Here is a 21,413-nt window from a genome sequence, read left to right as displayed (position 1 = left end):
AGAGGAGGGGCAGGGGTGGTGCCATGGAGGGGGTTTGCATCCCTACCCCCCTACTTTGGGGGAGGCTTCACTGCCCCTGACCCCAGTCACACGGGCAGGGGCAGAGAGGCGGATTCTTCAACAGGATGTCCTCTGCTCCTGATTCTGGACAAACCCATGTCTGGCTTTATCCCAGTGCTGGACAGAGGCCCAACCACAGAAAAACAGCACAGCACAGCTTAAAATTGGACAAATGGCCCACCTGCCGCATCTACCCTGCGATGGTTACCCACGCTAGCTAGAGTAACGCTAGCTCAGGTGTGCCTACACCTGCTCTGACTGTGTAGACAGACCCTTGAGAAGAGAGAAGGTGGATGGATGGGGAAACACGGACAATAAGCCTTGGAGGTGTCATCGCTGGGCGACTCGTTAATCAGCATCGTCAACAACCACTTTAAAAGTAAAGGACAACACAGAGACCTAACCAAAAAGACCCGGGTTGTGTGCCTGGGCCGCTGGCATCAGACCAGATCAAAATCTAATGCGCTAACGCTGGCTATCGGCGCGCGCCAGAAATTGAAGCTGTTGAACTGCAGGAGAGCGTCATCTTCCTCGGAGATGTCCTGCCTGAGCTGCTTCCAGTCCCCGGATCGCTTGCCCACACCTCCCTTGGCTTTGTAGAGCGCCGCGTCGGTCAACCCCAGCCCCTCCAGCTCCGCCAGATCGAGCTCCGGGATGGGCATCCTCCAGTAGAGGAAGGAGTTGTACTGGCTGTTCGCCGTGTCCAGCATCTCTGCCTACAAAGAAGAAGACAGACAAGTCTTTTGAAGTCTCAGGTTACCGCGCAGTCCTAGCTGCTCGAGCTAAGGAATGATCTAAAACGTCACCGCCTCATGATTACCCAGGGCCTGAACCTGTAAACAGGCCCGTGGAGAGAAATTTGGGGCCCCAATACATCATCCGCTGGGGCCTCCCCTCAGCCCATTTCACCACCGTTACAGACGTTTTGGGGTACAACGGTCCCTTCCCCCAGCAGTGCTGCCGGCGAAGAATAGTGCTGTGTGGGCAGTTGGAGAAGGCAGGAGTGCTTATCCAGGAGAGCTGGGTTCTAGTCCTGGCTCTGTCCCAGCATCCTTCCCTCCACTCTAGGGCAGGTCACTTTGGCCCAGGCTGTTGGGCACCTTTGAAGATCCGGGCCTCAGCTCCACATCTGTAAATTAGTACCAAGGCGCCTTCCTCTGTCTGGTCTAGGGAGATTGTAAGGTCTCTGGGGCAGGGATTGTTTCTTACTTTGTGTCTGTGTCGCATCATGGTGGCCCCTGGTGGTTACCTCGCTCAGGTCCAGATGGGTTAAAAACAGCCCTGGGAGGAGGCTGTGGCTGGAGAAAGCAGCTTTTAGGCTGGGCTGATTGGGCCATGCCCCAAACAGACTCAGCTGGCCCTATAAAGGCAGAGAAGCCAGAGGCAGAGGAGAGTCTCCCTCTGCCTGTAGAGGGAGAAGGGCCTGGCTGCAGGGAGCTAGAGGCAAGGTACCTGAGTGGAGCAGGGCTGGGGAAAGGCAGAGGAGCTGGGGAGCTCCTGCCTGGAAAGCCCCAGGCTACGGCTTAGTATAAGGCAACAGGTACTGGGGGTTGCAGAGGGCAGCCCAGGGGTAGGCCAAGGCAGCAGGTCCAAACCCTCCTTGCCAGTGATGAGTGACTGACACTGCAGTCTGCCCCAGGGCACGGGGCTAGACGATGACTGGCAGTAGCCTGATACTGAGGTGAGGTGGGAATAGTGGGTGGAGGTTTCCCAGCTAGGAGAGACCCTAAGAGAAAGGGGTTACTGCCAGGGGGCAGCACCCCAGATAAAGGAGCACCGGGTCCTGGAAGGGACACAGGGGCCAAAAGACAGGTGGATCACTGGCCTGCAGGGGTCACTCCCAAGGCTGGAGAGCTAATTCCCGGAACAGACCAGCAGGAGGCGCTGCAGGGGTGAGTCTGCACGTCTACACGCCTACACCTCCTAAGGAGAACATTACGGGATGGGAACATTCCACAAATCTTGGGACAGGTCCCAGCCCCTGAGCCCTCCCGGATCTTCCCCTCCCCAGCCTGCAAAGGGCTGGTTTAACAGCCACCTTCTATCCCAGCAGCCACATGTTGCTCCTCAGCTGCCGTTTTGTCCTGTCTTGATAAAGGATCAAAAGCAGCTTGTTGAAGCAGTGCTGCCTAGTGCACTGTCTTGGGACTTGGCAGCAGTGGAGTCTAGTTTTAGCTCTGCCATTGGCCTCCTGGCGACCTCAGGCATGTCACCTAACCGCTCCAGACCTCAGTTTTCCCATCTATAAAATGGAGGGGACATGACTGACCTCCTTTTTAAAGTGCCTTAAGAGCTGCTGATGAAAAGTGCCAGCTACTCCCTTTCAGGATCTGGGCTTATGATTGGCTTCTCTATAGCATTTCCCTTGGATATGTAGATACAGACGTTCTCAGAAGAACCCACCCTAATGTTTGCATGATGGGAAACTAATCATGAGGGGTGCGGAAGTAATATCCCCTGTGGCTTGTTTCTAGTGTTGAGAATTTGCGGGTGACTGGGAACGCGAACGGAACTGAGTGTGGAGAATGGGAATAAAACAGGAATAGAATTAGGGTTCGCAGGATTCATGATAAGGATGCACAATGAAGTCTTGCTAGCCTTTGACTGTAACTCGATAGAATATACATAGAGAGAATGTGTGTATGCAAACCTACGCCTGTGGGGGAGACAGTGTTGCCTAGTGGGTAGCACGCTGGCCTGGGACTCGAAGATCTGGGCTCTGTTCCTGTCTTGTCCACTGGCCTGCTGAGTAGCTCAAATCACAGCTCTGTGCCTCAGTTTCCCCATTTATACAATGGGATAATGGCCCATTTCCTCAAAAGTACATTGACCTCCATTGTAAAGCATGTTGAGCTCATCTGATGAGAAGAGTCTAAGAAGCATTACGGTGGTAGGTTTGCGTATATCTCTGTGGGCATGCGTGTGTATCTCTGGGGAGGGGGGGTGTATGCCCACAAAGACAAAGGACTTCATCCTCTTTCCACCACACCCCTGCTCAAATCAGGAGTCACTCCACTGACATCAGTCCAGCCCCCTCCCCGCCTGATGTGAGAGCAGAACCAGGACCCGGTCGTGTCCAATCGGTTGTCACAAAGCTCTGCTTTGGGGTTTCTAGGCCCCCTGTCACACACCTGAGACACCGCTCCTACCTCCAGCTGCCCGGCACATCCCAAACCACGACATCCATTGTGTGCCGAGCCAGACGGTTCCTGCAATGGCCCCACCCAGACGGATTTGCTGCAGAGCCCCTCCCCCTCTCTTCTTCTTCACAATTCTCCCCACTCCCCAAAGACCTGGCCTACCCTAGTCCAAGTGAATCCAACCCTTAATGTGCATTTCCCTGGCAGAATTCTGTCCTTTGGTCCTCCCTGTCTTTGATTTTTACACTCAATCAGTCTATATATCTAGATCTCCTTTGCTTTCCACTGATGGTTTGTTTCTTACGAGGCTTGATTCCAGTGGGTTTCCGACATCCCCTGCAGCTGGGCGCTCACATTCGCATCAAATTACACAGGGACCAGTTTGCTTCTAAATTTAAAAAAATGAAAATGTACCGGGAAGACTGTGTGATATCCCCTTCCATAAAATGAACAACTGCTGGGTTTTTTTAAATAGCACTCTGCTCACGGGTATATTTCTGCATTTCTTTTTGCAAGACGACAGCAGATTATTAAAATTAGATCCATGATCCTTTTAGCACCGGGCAATCTGCTTGATTTAGAAACACACTCAACAACGCCAGCCTCTAAGCTGTGATGAGGAAGGTAATTATGTATATTAAAAAAGAGGCAGCTATTAAAAGGGGCAATTTACACTTCAGAGATTCCTCTGCGTTGCCAGTCATCCTCCGGTCTAAAGAGAATGGAATCATGATAATGTGGTGCCAGCCAGGTTAGATGGGGGAATGGAGCCTTATTCAACTGCAGTGAAAGCCTAGTGCTAAACTGATCATATATGTTCCATTTCTTCTCCTTCCCTGTATCAGGGGGGTAGCCGTGTTAGTCTGTTTCCACAAAAACAACGAGGAGTCTGGTGGCACCTTAAAGACTAACAGATTTATTTGGGCATAGCTTTCATGGGTAAAACCCCCCACTTCTTCAGATGCATGGAAAGCCTCTGAGGGCTGACACACCAGCAATCCAAGCCTCAGCAACCCCGTCCCCCTTCCCCCCTAAAGCGACTCAGCTTTCTTTTTAAAGAAGAGTGATGCTTTTTTACCTGTGTTAAGGAAAGGTTGGATCTGGTGGCTGCTAACCCAGCTGACAGGGTCTTCTTTGTGCCGAAAGCGTCTTCTGCTGCAGCTGGGAGGCAGGCAGGCTTGCAGAATTTTCTGCTTTGCTTTTGTCTGAGTGTGAGTGTGCGCCTGTGTCTGTCTGTCTCCGCAATGCAGCCCCTCCTAAATAGGCAGATTAATTACCCCTCCTCCCAAGGCTGGTGGGCCGATGATTCAGCTGTATGAACGCTCTGCTATTTAAGTGGCTCACCCAGGCTTTATTATAGTTGGGGTCGGGGGCGGGCTTGAAAGCAGAAGCGATCTGACTTCATCCACACACTTGATCTTAGTTGCAGGTTCTATAATGTTCGGGAAAACCAGGATTTTAAAATAGAACAATCTTGTGATACATGGGCGTGGTCCCTCCCATCTCATCTGCTGCATGCTAATAGGTGTGGGCTGAGCAGCTCGATACTATTCCTTTCTACCTGCTCACAACTGCAAGCAACGTTCCTTTTAAAATGGTAGGCTCCGGAGGCTCTTTGGTGAAACCGAACGGGCGTTCCTTGATACAAAGCGATCTGGATAGCTTGGTAAGCTGGGCGCAAGCAGACGATATCTGCTTTAATAGGGCTACACGTATACATCTGTGAACAAAGGATGCCAGCCGTACTTACAGGATGGGGGACTCTTTCCCTGGGAAGCAGTGATGGAAAAAGATTTGGGGGTCATGGGGGGCGTGATCAGCTGACCATGAGCTTCCAGTGTGACACTGTGGCCAAAAGAGTTAATGTGATGGGAGGCATAACCAGGGGGATCTCACGTAGGAGCAGAAACGTTATTTTACCTCCGTATCTGGCACTGGCAGTGGTGAAAGTAAACCAGTATGGCATACCGGTAAAAATTGACCACTGGTACCGGCCCATACCCAGCTGCACCTTTTTCCCCTCTCCTGCCCCACCCCCCCGCCACCAACAGGCCTTTTAAATGGCCACTGGAGCCAGTCAGCCCCTGGATGGGCTGGCTGGGGGATGCTGATCCCTTCCGCCTAGGGCCCTGCCCCTTCCGGGAGCCGTAGCTGGCACTCATACTGGTAAGTCTTCCCTGTTACTGGTGCCACCGCTGCTGGGATCCTGCATCCAGTTCTGGTGCCAACAGGTCAAGAAGGATGTTGATAAACTGGAGAGGGGTCAGAGAAAAGCCACGGGAATGATTCATTAGAAAACCTGCCTTACAGTGATAGACTCCAGGAGCTCCGTCAGGGAGCTGTAACCCTTCCCCTCCTTCCTGGGCCACGTGGACTCCCCGATGAGGAATCTGAATTCAACTTAGAGAGAGGAAATGCGGTGTGGTAGCTAGGACACTGAACATAGACACAGGAGACCTTGGGTCTCTTCCCAACTCTACCATAGACCTGCTGGGTGACCCTGAGTCAGTCATTTCCCCACTCTGTGCCTCAGTTTCCCTTCCCACTCTTTGACTATTTAGACTGGAAGCTCTCTGGGGCAGGGACTGTCTCTCAGTCAGTCTTGAGTGGAACCGCTCAGTGCTCCCATCATAACTTTTCTATTCCTGGGCTGTGATTTTTGTCCCAGTTGCAGCTGACCTAGCAGTGGTGTGGTTGGGATGGGGAGTGCCCAAGGTGATTCCCATTCCAGGTGTGTCTACGCCGCAGCCTGAGGGGTGATAGCAGCTCGGGTACACGTATCCACACTAGCCTGGCTAAAAATGGCAGTGCAAATGTGGCAGGGTGGGTCTCAGTATGGTCGATGCAAGCGGGCCAGGGATGCTACACACCATCTCATCAGCACTGTGTCTACACTGCTATATTTAGCCATGCCAGTGTGGGTGAAGCTAGCTCTAGGATGCCTACCTGAGCAGCAGTCACAGCTTCGATTGCAGAATCATAGCCACAGTTTCTCCATTTTGACTCCAGCAGGACTCCATTGAAATTTGGGTTGCCATGTGTCCAGTTTTCGATTGGAACATTCGGTCAAAAAGGGAACCTGGCGGTGTCCAGTCAGCACAGCTGACCGGACGCTAAAAGTCCAGTTGGCCACAGTAGTCGGCCTCTGCCACTGGAGGGCGGGAAAAGCAGCAGCTGCTTCTGGAGCCATATGGCGGAGCTGCTGTCTGCTCAGCTGCTGAAGCTTGACAGAGCATTGGCTGGCTTGCAAGAGGTGGGTGTTGCCAGCCAGGGGGAGAGAATCCTGTCCGACCCCCACCCCCCCTTCTGCCCCACTGTGCGCTGATGGCCCCGGCCCTGGCCCCTCGCTACAGGGACTGACCCCTCCCTGCCCCCTTGCTCCAGGGACCGATCCCCGCCATTTACCGCTGTGCCCTGGCCCCCCTCCACCCTGTTGTGCCTCAGTTGGGCAGGCTCTGTGTCAGCTCCTCCCACCCTGCTCTGCAGGCCAGAGGTGAGTCCTGGGAGAGGGGGGAGTGAGCTGCAGAAGGTGGAGAGCAAGCAAAGTGTGGGGCCTCTGGGGAAGAGGCAGGGCAGGGGGTGGCTTTCAGCAATTAGAAAATTGCCTGCCCTAATTGAAATGTGTGGAATTACATCAGTGTAAAACCAGAATTACCTAGTGTGGAAATCAGGATGCTCTTTTCCATACAGATCTTTGGAGTTGGACTTTCTTCTGGGGACAGTGAGAACTTCCTATTCTCCTGAGCACTGTAGGAAACCTGAGACACCTGAAATTTCGATTTTCATTTTCCTAAGGCCCAGTAGTGAATAGATGGAGATGTATATTTTAAAAGGCCAAGGTGTGGTCGGGGGATAATTTGTTACTAGTTACAGCACAAATGCTCCTGGGCAGGGCGGCGGAGGGAGGAGGAGGGCGGGGGAGGGAGAATTGATAGAAATTTATCAGTTGAAAAGTTTTTTTTCTGACGAAAAATCACTTTCCTGTCGAAAAAGAAATTTCCACCGGACACGTCTATTTTGGATGAAATGTTTCAGGTTCTCGTTTAAAAACCCACCTCCTTTTGTCTGACAGTTTTTGAGCTGGGGTGGTTCAGTTTTTCAACAAACCCCAAAAATCTTTCGATCCTCCCCCCGCCCCCCCAAATGAAAACTTTTCTGTTGAATTTCTTTTTCCCCAGGAACAAACCTGAAAGCCGTTTCGCAGCCAGCCCTGACGGAGGGCGTGGTGAGCAGAGAGCTGGATAGTTGGATCCAGTGCTGCTAGGGGCACTTCCCTCTGTCTCACTCCCCCGCCCATTAGACTGTGGAAGAGTTTCTCAAGGTATATTGAGCTGCATTAGTAGGCGCGTTGCCAGCAGATTGAGGGAAGTGATTATTCCCCTCTATTCGGCACCGGTGAGACCACACCTGGAGTATTGTGTCCAGTTTTGGGCCCCCTATTACAGAAGGGATGTGGACAAATTGGAGAGTGTCCAGCAGAGGGCAATGAAAATGATTAGGGGTCTGGGGCACATGACTTATGAGGAGAGGCTGAGGCAACTGAGCTTGTTTAGCCTGCAGAAGAGAAGGAGGGGTGGGGATTTGATAGCTGCTTTCAACTACCTGAAGGGGGGTTCCAAAGAGGATGGAGCTCAGCTGTTCTCAGTGGTGGTAGATGAGAGAATAAGGAGAAATGGTCTCAAGTTGCAGTGGGAGAGGTGTAGGTTGAATATTAGGAAACACTATTTCACTAGGAGGGTGGTGAAGCACTGGAATAGGTTCCTTAGGGAGATGGTGGAATCTCCTTCCTTACAGGTTTTTAAGGCCTGGCTTGACAAAGCCCTGGCTGGGATGATTTAGTTGGGGATTGGTCCTGCTTTGAGCAGGAGGTTGGACTAGATACCTCCTGAGGCCTCTTCCAACCCTGAGTTTCTATGATTCTATGAAGAACCACCCCTGGAAACACTGACAGTGAGGCTGGGCAGCCGTAGGGAGCGATCCTGCACTGCCCAGGAGGGTGGGCGAGATAGCACCCGTTCTAGGCTATCCCAGCTCTGATTTCTGTGCAGGGGGTGGTGTCACTTGCTGCGGAGGATGAAGATGAGGGCGACTCCACAGTTCATTCTCTCTGGAGCGACAGCCTGTCACAGCAAAGTGATTCGGCCCCCACAGATATATGGGGCACTACCAGGCAGTCCTCTCCACACACCCACCACTCCCACACCCCTCCTGAATCTCCCGAACTGCTGCTCCCATAGGAAGACTGCAGCCTGTCGATACTGTGCCTTTAACTGACCCCGAGAAAATAAATCCAGTGGGGGCGGGTGGCCAGGAGAGTGGGAAGAGGCCAAGAAAGAAAGTTTGCCTCACGTTACGTATGCTGAGCCCAGGGCTGCTCTATAATTCATTCCCAAAAAGCATTTTGCCATTGAAAAATTAATGAAATTAAGGAGGAGTGGAAGCTGAGCTTCCAGCATGGAAAAAAAAAAAATCAGCAGTGGAGATTGCTCTGAAGCCTAACCAGCGATGTCCTATAGGCTCATTTACCACCATCCTTACACAAGTGCGGAGCGCCAGCCCACAGTTCCCATGCAGCCGGAGGAGTCGTGCCAGGCCCCAGGCTGTTAACACCCTCTGAGTACAACCCGGGGGGCGGGCGGTGAGCGCAGCTCTGAAAGGCTCAGGACAGTTCCTGGTGTAACAGTTGCATTGCCACAAAGTTCCCTCCGCTGGGTTTCTCACGCCCAGGGACAGCGGGTGCCCAAGGTCTGCAGCTGTCCAAAGAGGCGATGATACATTCTGCTTGGCAACATACCGACCAAGCTGCCAAGGCCCAACGGGGGGGATGCTGTATGGGAGACAGAGCCTCGAGATTATCCATGCAGGAAACCTGAAATGCCCTGGCATTCCTTCCCCTGGGGTAAAGCCGGGCTCGTCTCCAGGGGGAACTGAACTAGAGCAGTATAATTATAGAATCACAACGCGGCGGAGCTGCCAGCCTGTTCTCCCAACGCAAGAACTGTCACCTTCCATCAGGGCCTCTCTGGCATCTTCAAACGCGAAACTCACAAAGTAACACAAAGCAGGCTGAGGGCGCCCACAGACCTTTCCCCTCCCCTCACCCACCTTGCTTCCTGTCGCTCTCCTCCTCAATGGAGCCGCTTGCTGGCTTGTGTACCCACTCCATCCGTCCCAGCTGCCTGGTCAATCACAGATGAGGCTGGGCCAACTCGCCTGAAAAGGCCAGCGACCGTGTGGCACAAGTCCTCTGCCCTGATCCTCAGACTTACAGCTCCAAACGTCAACTGAAATCAATGGCAGGTAGGAAATGAGGTAGCTTTGCAGAGCTGGGCCCGTCAGTCTCTTTAACCGCAGCTTCAGGACCAGGCATTGGTGACGAGAATCATTTTCAGCTGTAAAAGTGAGGTCATTTGCGGGGGCCCATAGGGAACTTTGGCTCACATCCTCAAAGGTGTTTAGGCACCTCAATCCCCTTGACTTGCTGATCTGGGTTTGGAGCTAACCCGAGAGCCATCTCTTGACATAAGGGATGTGTGAGACCTGCTGTGCCTTGCAAAAAGCCAGACTCAGATTCCCCTGCCCCATCATTGCTACAGGGATAGTGATGAAACAAATGATGTTTTACTCACACGACGCAAAACAATTCCTTGTTGCTGCGCGAGTTGAGCCTGACCAGCAGGAATTAGGAGCACCAAGAATTGCATTGCAGAAATTGGTGGTAACATCTGAAAATTCTGGCCTCAGCATCTCACAGTCTGGTCCAGACGCCCCCCTCTCTCTACCGGGCAAAGCTAATGAGTTGCGGATTGTGGTGGCTGGCAGCCACCACAGGAATTCAGACCTGCTGTGTCCAGGAGTTTATTTTTGATTTTAACAATGTATCAGATGCAACCCTACATGCACCGGGAGGAAACCCCAACTGGGTTGCAGCAGCAAAGAATCCAGATTAACACGGCTACCCCTCTGATACCCAACTGGGTTGTTGTTAAAACCACAGTGAATGAAAAACAATGGGCCAGATTTTCAGCTGGGGGAAATCATTGTAGTTCCTTTGCAATGGAGTGGAGAGATGTTACGTTACACCAGGTGGGGATCTGGCCCATTGATTCCAATGGAGCGATGCTGCTTTAACATCAGCTGAGGATCTGGCCCAGTATTTTTTTAAATTCCACAGAGTGCTTGGACAGGGTCCCTTTGAAACAAATGGGTCTGTTCTCCCTCGATGCCCCCTTATGGGTATTCTTGTCCTACAAGACATCGGCTGTGCCCTCCCCAGAAGACTGACACTCACATCACATCCCCACTTTCACATCCAGTCTGGGCTGTTTGATGCCTTATGCTAGCTTGTCGCTTGTCACATGGGTCTGCCTCTGTCACTCTGACTCTCCCATCTCGTGGTGCTCGTGCATGGTTTTCCTTTGTCTCCTTTTGCAAAACACCTTTGCCCATTCAATGAGCAAGGATGGGCAGCGGGTTGGTTGGTTTGTATAGCCTTGTCTACCTGCGGGGGCGAGGGAGTGTCATTAATTTACACTAAGTTTTGGAGCACTGTCATCATCATGGAAAATCCCAAACTGTTCTAGCCTCCTTGTAAATCAAGTGTCGTCCGCCTCGATCCCTAGCTAGTTCTTAAGGAGACCTGGCTGGATAATAACAGCGTTACGTGATGTGCATTAGAGAGACACTCTGCGATAATTGCGTACACACAGCCAAGTCTTTCCTGATTCATTACAGATCAGTGGCCCAGATCCTCAAAGGGGCCTAACCTTCAGGTCAATGGGAGGGAGGCACCTCAATATCACTGAGGGTCGAGCCGGCCAGTGCACCTACACAGCAGAGACTTCGTGTAGTGTAAGCATGCAACATTCACGGTGCTTTGCTTCACCGCTGGGCTCTGTGCATTCTGGGACATCTCGTGCTGTGCATTGTGGGACACAAAGCAAAAAGGTCTGGAATGCTGGGGGTCAAACTCCGCAATTCCCATGTTTCCTCTCCCGCCATCCCCTGATTCATCTCTTGTGGGCAAGCTAGCACCATTTCAGGAAGGAAAAGGATGGGACTGACAGCTTAGGGTGCTGGAACAATTTGTATCGTGGGGGTGCCAAGAGCCGTTGAATAGTAAATCCTGGATAGGCTGAAAATCACTTCAAGCACCTATAGACAGCCCTAGAGATCTCCACAGCACAGGTACAGGATGGACAGTGACTGCGCAATCAGAGACAAGTTTAATCTCAGCCAGGAACTGAACTCAGATCTCCAGAGGCACTATCCTGTCTCTTAACTACAGCCCTTCTCAGTGCCTCAGTTTCCCCATCTGTAAAATGAGGATAATGATACTGACGACCTGTACAAAGTGCTTTGAGATCTGCTAGGGATGATGCTGATGCTGATTTACTCCAGTGCAATAAGAAGAATAGTGCTTTATGCCCATTTTGCACTGGTACAAATGATTCTACAAGGTGCAAGACAAAATCAGGCCCAGAAAAATCACAACAATATTTCTGTCCATATTAAACCATATTTGTTTTTACACCCATTTTTCAGATGGGGAAACAGGCCCAGAAAGGTTCAGCCACATGCCGAATGCAAGAGGCATGACATGGGGTATGTCTACACTGCAGCAGGGAAGCAGGCCTCCCAGTGGGTAGATGGACATGCTGGTTCTGCTCAAGCTAGCGTGCTAAGAACAGCCAAGTGGCCATTGAGCACAGCTCACCACCAGAGCACATGCCCGACCAGCTCTGTGTCCATGCCCAGGTGGCTAACCTGTGCCACCTCCTGAGCCACCACACCTACACTGCGATTTATAGCGTGCTAATGCAGCAGAGTGAGCGTGTGTCTATCGACCCATGCCCCAGCTGTTCCCTCTTGAATCCTCCAGGCCAGGCATCACTGACGATCGCCAGGCACCGTAGGCTCTTTAAAGAATTTATACTCAGAACCAAACCGTGAAACAAATTTAGGCCTGCTCTTACCAACAAAGACATGCACACTTAACTTCCCTCAAGCGAGTAGACCATTAATTAAGCACCTGCGTGAGCATTCACAGAGCTTGTCTCACTATCCCACTGGGGGAAACTGAGGCAGTGACTTGTCTTAGAACACTCAGGAAACCAGGGATAGAACCACCCCAACAATGAGGAGTCTGGTGGCACCTTAGAGATCTGAAGAAGTGGGTTTTTTACTCACAAAAGCTTATGCCCAAATAAATCTGTTAGCCTTTAAGGTGCCACCTGACCCCTCATTGTTTTTGTGGATACAGACTGACATGGCTACCTCCTGATAGAACCCTGTACCCTAAACCCAAGTCCCCTTTCCCCACATCTGCCTGGGAATGTTCCCATGACACCCCTGCAACTGCTTCCAAACCACTTCTGGGAAATACATCTCAGGGTCATTTTCAAATCATGGCCTTTTATTCAGGGCAATCTGCAGTACTCAGCTGGTGTCAATTAGCCAAGTTCACCTCAAGGAAATGAGGCTAATTGAGGTGTGGGGGAAAGTCTTTTATTTTGAGCCAGGCCTAAAATCAGCCTTAAAAAAAAAACAACCTTAAGTCAACAATTCTCTGGTCCTAATAAACTGGCTAGAGCAAGTGTGTCCGCTCATTTGGCCAGGAGCTCAGACAGCTGAGAGTTAACGTGGCCAGCACTTAGGGGAAAGCGCTGGGGCTGCTCTGACATCCTTTCCTGGCTTGTGCAATGCCTGCCGGTGGCCAGGGTCGGTGCTGTGCCTCCAGAGAGCGTCGATTTAAATAATAAACAGGGTATTGAAACACGACCATTTCCTCGCTCCTCTCTAGCAGAGCCACACCTCGGGCAGGGGTTGAAGTTCCCAAGGAAAGTTTCCTCCTCCTTTTCGGGCACAGAGACCCGGAGAAAGCCCCGCTGGGATCGGGCTGCGAGAAGGGGAAGGTAAGGAGATGGTTTGAGTTTATGAAAAATAGAATCTTCACTCTGGTTAATTTCACCCTGGTTAATTTCACCCTGTGCCCGGGCAGCTGGCGCTCTGCGCGTGGGAGAGCACCCAGGCGCAAGGGGGGCGATGGGGTGAGTGGATTAGTGGCTCAGACAAGGGGCTTCTACGCCTTAGCTAAGGCAACAGCCTGGCTTGATTGCTTTCCCCATGGGTGAGGAAGGAGCGTGTGTTTGAAAGCAACATGGCTCTGCTAGTCTTCGCTCAGTTCACAGGCAATCTGCCCTCCCCCCCCCCCCCCGCTCCTTTACTTTCTCTGAAGTGAAACCCGATTGCACCTTCAGGAGCTCTTTAAAAAATTCCAGAGCCTGGCTTGAATGCGTCCCATTGATTCAGATTTGAACTGGGACTTCTGGGAAGTTTACACCCCCCCCCCCACCTCCTCCTTTCCTGGAACAGCTGGGGGGAGGGGGGGTTGTTTTTAAGCAGGTAAGTGAAATGCTTTGCCAGGGCTTGAAATATTCAAAACTCCCAACAGAAAAGGGGGGGAGGGGGGAGCCGGAAGTCTCCTCACTTTTCAGACATGTGTTTGAATTTAAGCCGGAGAGGCAGGCAGTTCAAATAGCTGTCTCCTCTCACAGTGACTAATGGGCAGGGTGACTAGGAGCAAGGAATTGCAGGCTGCAACTTGCAAACCTGTGAAGGAATGGCTGGCAGGGGAGAGGGCTGGGGCTGTCTCATCTGCTGATGAAAGTGGAAACCCTTTCTCATGGAGCCAGCCTTCTCTCCTGCTGCCCTGGAGAGAGCGAGGGGTTTGCAGGGTCACCCCCTGGCCCTGGTGACTTCAATCCAAATGGGTAGGAGACAGGGACTGCATCGTTTCCTCTCTCCTTTGTGTGTGTGCGCTGGTCTTTGCTAGTTATGCAGCAATTGCCCCTGTTATGAGAATGTGGAGCCGGAGCGGTTTGTTCCTCCCCCCCATGCTGTGACCTTGACGTGAGGTCAGGCTCAAGCCCAGGACCTCTGTGGTGGTGGCAGAAATGTCAATAAGGGTCTTCAAAGGTCAGTTCAAAACAAATGATGCAGAGGAATAAAAACAGCATTGGCCCCCTAAAGTTTAGGCTGTTGACAAGCCTTCTGGGGAACCTTCCCGCCCCCGTGATCCTGCTGATTCAGTGGTGAGTAAGAAACCAGAGACCCACTGAGACAGCGTCAGAGCTCTGATTATATCTACACAATTCCTTCACGCAGACCCCCCTCACCCCGAGTCCAGGACAGTGGGGCAGTCCGGCCCTGGCAGGATCCCACGCCTGTGACCTGCTGCTGCAGGATTTCTCAACAGCAAAGTGGCCAGACAAGGGCTGCAAGAGAAGTCATTTTGTGTGTGTGTGTGGTGGTGGGGGGCTGAGGCTGTCTGGCCTGCTAAGCTGAGAACCGAATGGTTCCTTTGCCTTCCAAAGGGCCTTAGGAATAAGCAGACCCAGTCCTGCTGTCTGTGGATGCAAGATTGGGTCCCCAGAGCCTTTCCCTGTCAGCAAAGCATAGTCTGCACGTTCTCAAATCTCCCATGAGGGAAACCTACCTATCGCCCCAGCCCTGACTTAGCAGAAGCTGAGCCAGATTTTGGCCTCGTTTGGTGGAGATGCGCCATTGGTAATGAAGACAGAATCTAGCCCGTGGCTTGGAGAGTCAGACCTGTCCAGCCTCTGTCCTTTGCAGGGGAAACTCCCTTAGGGTGGATTAATTGTAAGGCCTTTGCTTTTCTTAAGCAGTTTCTCATGTGATGAAGGATTGATTGATTTTTTGGTGTGTGTTTGAATGAGACACTTTAGACCGTGGGAACAATTCCCCAAGGGTCGTGTTGGTTTCTTCATTGTCACTCGCGATTTTGAAATCCTAGAAGATTAGAGTTGGAAGAGACCTCAGGAAGTATCTAGTCTAGCCCCCTACTCAAAGCAGGACCAATTCCCAACTAAATCATCCCAGCCAGGGCTTTGTCAAGCCAGCCCTTAAAAACCTCTAAGGAAGGAGATTCCATCACCTCCCTAGGTAACCCCTTCCAGTGCTTCACCGCCCTCCTAGGGAAATAGTGTTTCTTAATAACCAACCTAGACCTCTTCAAACCATCTCTTCGGAAAGAGATGCTCCAGCTGAAACAAGAATGATTTCACAGAGGTTCTCCGCCTGGTGTTATGTAGGAGGTGGGATTAGGTGATCACTGTGGGTCCCATCTGATTTGAGAATTGTGGATCTATGAAGAAACTCCTCTTGTCAGCTCTGCTACAGGCCTGCAGAAAAAACACGGTGACTCACTGCCTTTGGGCATGTTTGCGGCTCTCACGGCCTCCCAAGGACTTAACGGGGAAATTAAACTGTGTTGCATTTTTCAGTAACAGGGTTTAATTTTGCTACCCCATGCGACGTGTTGGGCACCCATTGTTCCACACAGTAGCAAGAAAGGATCTTGATTAAATACCAGACATTTAGTGCTGCCTCTGCTGTTCCCCGGGGGCCAGCAGGAGAAGCGCTGAAATGCTAGGCAGAAGGCTCGTTCTCACAGTATTCTTGGCTGGGGGTGGATGCATGTTTGAAATCTTGTCATCTCTAGCCTGGTTTTTCAGACCCACATGGGTGCAGCCTCAATTCTCAGCTGCGGTTGTGCAAAGCTCAGGTGTCAAAGGGCTCGATTCACAGCTGGGGTAAACCAGCATCGGTAGAGCAAGGTTGATTTTGCCCTGGATCTAGACTATTCTCAGTGGTAGCAGATGACAGAACAAGGAGTAATGGTCTCAAGTTGCAGTGGGGGAGGTTTAGGTTGGATATTAGGAAAAACTTTTACTAGGAGGGTGGTGAAGCACTGGAATGGGTTCCCTAGGGAGGTGGTGGAATCTCCTTCCTTAGAGGTTGTTAAGGCCTTGCTTGACAAAGCCCTGGCTGGGGTGATTTAGTTGGGAAATGGTCCTGCTTTGAGCAGGGCATTGGACTAGATACCTCCTGAGGTCCCTTCCAACCCTAATATTCTAGGATTCTACCCCAGCTGGACTAAAAAGGATAGGCAGGCATCAGAGCAGAACTTGGTCCTTCAGTTCTTCGCTGAATATCGTGTGGTTGGCCCATCTCTTTAAAAACCAGGGCTAGATCCCTGGCTGGAATAAATCCTCATTGCTCCGTTGACTTTAGTGGGGGCAAAACTAACTTGCCCCAACTGAGGATTTGGCCCATTGACTTCTGAAGAGAGAGGCTTCTTTGCCTTAGAGGCGAGCCCAGACCTAGCCATGGGATCCAGACACCGCTTGATGTTTAGGAGCACCTGGATATGAATTTCCTATCTGGCTGTGATCACTACAGTGAGCTGAGCCAAAATGGATGATCCAATCGTCTCTGATTTAGGGCAGGAGGACCCCCTGGTGATCAGGGGCCATACAAACGCAGATCAGGACCCCTTGGCCCCAGGGGCGGTACAAACACAGACCGAAAAGATGGTCGCAGGGTTCCCCTTGTGCTGGGTGACACACAGATACCCCTTAACCTGACGAGCGCCTGGTCTCAATAGACAAAGGACGGGAGGGGAAACAGGAGTTGCAGAGGGTACGTCTACACTGCCATCAAAGATTCGCAGCCCAGCAGCAGCTGGCTTGGGTCAGCTGGCTCAGGGGGCTAATAATTGCCGTGTAGATTCTCAGGTTGGACTCTGAGACGCTGGGAGCAGGAGGGTGGCAGAAACCAGGCTCCAGCCCAAGCCCAAATGTCTCCACTGCTGTTTTTGGCCCCACGGCCTGAGCTGACTTAGGCTCCGAGGCCTGGCGCTGTGGGTTTTTCATTGCGGCAGAGACATATCCAGAGAGCTTTGTGCTGGATAACGTTAGGGCAGTGGAGCAGCCCGATCACAGAACCCAGATCTCTTGAGTCCTAACGCCATTAGGCCAGGGTTATAAAGGCAAAGGGGAATGATTGGCCTGGAGTAGGGGTGACCTGAATATGACCACAAGGCCTGCGTGCAGCTCGCCGGCCTTCTCGTGAAGGGCGGTTAGACGCCGAGGGGACGCGCCATCCGTTCCCCTGATCGCATCTCACCGTCCTTCCTGCCAGCGACACGGGGATGTCCCAGGTGTGACTCGCCGCCAGGCTGTGCTGGTGGGACACTGCTGCCCCAGAGTAGCCACTCGAAACCGGACTAACGTGTGAGACACCAAGCCCAGGAGGGCTCGCTGTGACGCTGAGGGCACTTAGCATGGGGCCGATGCGTGGGAGGGTGACGGGTCAGAGGGAGCCTGACTGGAATCGGTACTGGCCGGCTAGTCCGGTGCACCCTGCAGAGGGTTAATGGAATTTAGCCGAGCTCTGCAAATGCCAGCGGCTGGGCCAGGGCACAATGAGCCTTTGGCAGGCTGAGGAATGCTCTGTCTTTGGGACTGAGCAGATTTTCTGCTTGCAAGAACAGGATAGGGGGTGGAGGGGAGGGGATCTTCTTTGTGGACTGTTACTTTCTTCTCCTTCAGCAGTTGCGGGAGGAACTGCCTCAGGCATTTACCAGTGGGGGTGAGGAGCACACGGGTGGGTTTCAGTGAGGCATTTGCATCCCCTTCTCCCAGGCTGAGGGTGAGAACACGGTGTGGGGGATCTGGGGATGACTGATGGCATTGCAGTAGGAAGCCTCAGTCAATGGCACAGCCCCCAATATGTTAGGCGCTGTACAGAGACAGAGCAAAGAGACAGTCCCTGCAAACTCAACGTGGATTATCAGGACGTACTTTCCTGGATGTGACTTCTGTCTCCACACTGCCTGACACAGCACAGACCTCAGAGGCCCAATTCTCTTCTCACCCCTGCATCAATCCGGAGTGACTCCAGTGATGTGAGATCTGAATCAGGATCCCAAAGAGGAAGATGAGGTGCAAAGAAAATACACACAGAGCTGGAACACACACTAGCAAGTGACAAATGTGGGGCTGGGTCCTCGGCTGGTTGAAATCAGTGTCATTCTATCACGAGATACAGCGAAGAGCAGAGCTGTGCTGACTTCCACCAGCTGAGGATCCAGTCCAGAACAACCTCGTTCTCCTCCATTGTAGCCTCTGATCCCCTTGCCCTGAATGCAGAGTAAGCCAGGCCCTGCTGCCTGAGTTCAGACACCCAGATTTTCACCATGGGCCCCCCCAGAACTCCTTCCACTCACATCAGTGGTTCAGAATTGTCTCCCATGAGTCTCAAACCCTCCATGGACTCACTGCAGTGAACCCCCAGTTGCCCCTTTTTCTGCTCCTTCTGCCCAGGTCAGCAGAGCTTCCTCCTCTGCACCTGCTGCCCTGTATCCTGCATCTCTTCCATCCCCTGCTCGCTTCCCTGTTTGCCCTCTTCTTTATCCCTTTCCACCATCTCTCCCTGTGGGAGCAAGGACCTTCTGCTTTGCAGCACCTGCTGTTTGGAGCAGCCCCTGTCTCTCTCGGCCTCAGATTCCCCAGCTGATGTGAATAGTTCCTCCACTGATGTCAGCAAAGCAGTCCTGATTTGCACCAGCTGGGGGTCTGACCCGGCGGAGCCAAATCATGAATTGCGTTGGTGGCTTGGAGCCGGCATTTCCAAGGCAGATGTAATTTGTGAGCATCCTTGTTAGCGGCTGCCCCGTTGAAGAGTCCCCGGGGTCTGAGCATAGGGGGGAACAAAGCGGCCGTTTGTGAGGGGGCTGCCTGGGTCCGTGCGGCAGCTCTGTGCACAGACAGGTCACCCCAGGGCAGACGGCTGGAGCGCAGCTACTTCTAAACCGGTTTGAGTGTGTTTCGGGGGGAGAAAGGTGTTTTCTTTCTATTCATTTTTGTTCTGTTTCCATGACCAGCTAACGTAAAAGCTGCTTCTGCAGATGCCTGTATTCCCGCACACGCTGGGAGCTGAGCAGAGGATTCTGCCCATGGTGACTTACTGGCATGTAGGAATTTTGGGCTATGAGGTTTGGCCAGGGGCTGCAGCCAGGCGGCGTCGATCAGTTCAGCTGCTGCACACCAGGGTTAACTGGATGTAGCTGCTACCAAGTTAGGGTGACCAGATGTCCTGATATTTAACCCTTTGTCCCACGTCCCAATCAATGTACGATTGAGACGTCATTTGTCCTGATATTTGGGTAAGGAGGCGAGTGGGAGGGAGGCACTGACTCCATGGGTGCTCCGGGGCTGGAGCACCCACAGGGAAAAATTGCAGCCAAGCCCCCTCCGCCTTCCCCCAGCATGCCGCGTCCCTGCTCCTTCCCCCTCCCCCAGCGCTTCCCGTCGCCTAACAGCTGTTTGGCGGCACTTAGGACTTTCTGGGGAGGAGCGGGAATGTGGTGCACTCAGGGGAGGAGGTGGAGAAGAGGCAGGGCAGGGATTTGGGGAAGGGGTGGAATGGGGGCAGAGCGAGGGCGGGAAGAGGCGGGAGATGGGTGAGCACCCACCCGGCAGAGGGGAAGTCAGTGCTGTAGGGGCGAGCGGTGGGCTGGGTGGGCGAGGAGGCGAGTGGCAGGTGAGGGTCTGAGGAGGGACGCAGCAAGCCAGCAGCAGGCAGGGGGATAAGGAAGGGCAGAGGGAGAGGCTGGGACCTGGGGCAAAGTGGGGGCAGAGCCTTGGCAGAGTGGGGGTGGACTGTGAGCAGGGCTGACAGCACCCCAATATTTAGTGTTGGGATCAGGTCACCCTATATCCAGTCAGGAGGGTAGCCTCTTTGCACAGGTGTGAGTGATTCCGTGGGGGGAGGATGAGAGAACCATTCATCTCCTGAGGGCCCTGGCATTGCAAACCCGACTCACTTTTACAGCTGTGTATCATTCCATGGGCCATGGCCCGTGGGATCACTTACTGCTATGACGGGGTGGAAAGCGACACGGTCTAGTGACCACGGGACAGGACTCCTGGGGTCTGCTGCTGATAAGTGACGTGCCCTGTGGTGCCTCAGTTTCCCTCTCTGTAAAGTGGAGGTGCAAATCCCTCCTCCTCTGTGGCTTTGAAAGTGCAGGTCGAAAGCACTACAAAGGTTCACGGTATTATTGTCTGTCTTGTCACGCGTTTCCTCTTTCACCTCCTCATCTAATCTGTCGACAGCCTGGAACAGGGACCCCATGTCTCAGTGAAACCAGCAAGAGAACCCGGAACATGTGCTTTCCCCTCTTACTCACCAGCTGATCTCGGTACAGAGGAGACACTTGCGATTTTTCACTAGGCTGTGGTAGTGAAAGCCGGGAACTAAATTTATAATGGCCCAGGAAAGAAAAGGCTGGGCTGGGGTTGGGTGGGCGGGGGGGAGGTGAATGGAGGCTATAATTGTCTACACAGAACCATACGAATAGGAATTGCTCAATCTCCGATAAGATGAGGGGGGAATAAGGAGGAATAGCCTGGATCTAAAGCAGGAGGCTGCGTCTGGATAGCTCTTTGTGCAGCAGAGATCGGGGGTGGGGACCAGAGCTCAGCGTTCCTGGACCAGTATGTCTGGGAGAAGAGTCTGCTCAGCTTTGCTTCACCTGCCGACAGCCTGAGTTTGTTGACCTTCAGGATGGTGTGGCAGAGGCAGTGTGGCCTAGTGGTTAGGCGGGGGGGGCGGGTGTCCTCAGGAGTCCTGGGTTCTGTTCCTGGCTCGGATCTGCTGTGATCTAGCCACTCGTCTCTCTGTGCCTCAGTTTCCCCTCCCATCCTTTAGCTGACTGGTCTATTTCGACTGTAAGCTCCTTGGGACAGGGACTGTCCCTGCATGGATATGCAGTGCCTGGCTCGGATCAGGGCTGGCATTTCTAGGGGCTACTGCTATAAATCAAAGTGGTGGTGCCAGACCTGTCTGGCTCCATGCCGAGGCCCAGTCTGTGCCCTCCCCCCCGCCCCCCACAGCCATGGTGGGGATGTAGCAGCCGTGGTGGGGATGTGCTTTCCACCTATGCCAAGCAGTGATCCGCTTGTAGTGTGGATCCGGTCGTGCTGCAGGTCCAGTCTGTACAACCAGCCTGGATTTCGACAGCATCCAAGAGCGAATTCTCAGCCTTAAACCCACCTGGAAGGAAAATTAGGACTAAGGGTTTGTCTACATGGGGAAATTAATTTGGATTAAGGTGGGGGTGTAAATCTAAAGAGGATTAACTACACCGCATTAAACCCCTGTGTCAACACCCTCGTTCAAAAATTTCAAGTGGCCTTTAATTTAGTTGATCTTAATTCATTTCCAAAATTAAACTAAACTAAACTGCAGGAAGACCACTGTAAATCTGAATCACAGCATCTGCACAGGGATCGAATGTGACTTTTAACTAATCCACTTCAAATTCCCACCTTCAGTTAATTAGGA

General features: G+C 52.5%; 2 protein-coding genes across 2 annotated transcripts in view; one reads left to right on the top strand and one right to left on the bottom strand.

Moving 5' to 3' along the window:
- Positions 1-497: 497 nt before the first annotated feature.
- Positions 498-4,635, bottom strand: MLLT11 (MLLT11 transcription factor 7 cofactor). The gene is made up of 2 exons (XM_032768012.2): positions 4,279-4,635; positions 498-776 (listed from the first exon to the last, which is right to left on the bottom strand). The coding sequence occupies exon 2, from the start codon at positions 768-770 to the stop codon at positions 501-503; it is 270 nt and encodes an 89-aa protein (XP_032623903.1). The 5' UTR covers positions 771-776; positions 4,279-4,635; the 3' UTR covers positions 498-500.
- An 8,340-nt stretch (positions 4,636-12,975) lies between these two features.
- CDC42SE1 (CDC42 small effector 1) overlaps positions 12,976-21,413 on the top strand; it is a 55,368-nt gene continuing 46,930 nt past the window's right edge. Inside the window, exon 1 of the mRNA XM_032768013.1 lies at positions 12,976-13,114. The gene's annotated coding sequence lies outside the window, so the exon portion shown is untranslated. The remainder of the gene's footprint in view (positions 13,115-21,413) is intronic.

This window comes from Chelonoidis abingdonii, chromosome 11 (assembly GCF_003597395.2).
Source record: "Chelonoidis abingdonii isolate Lonesome George chromosome 11, CheloAbing_2.0, whole genome shotgun sequence".
NCBI lineage: Eukaryota > Metazoa > Chordata > Testudines > Testudinidae > Chelonoidis > Chelonoidis abingdonii.
Note: the sequence above shows the minus strand (reverse complement) of the source record. Positions and strands in the feature narration are given on the sequence as shown.

Coding starts and splice junctions, on each gene's coding strand:
- MLLT11 (XM_032768012.2), bottom strand. CDS start 770: ATGCTGGACACGGCGAACAGCCAGTACAACTCCTTCCTCTACTGGAGG.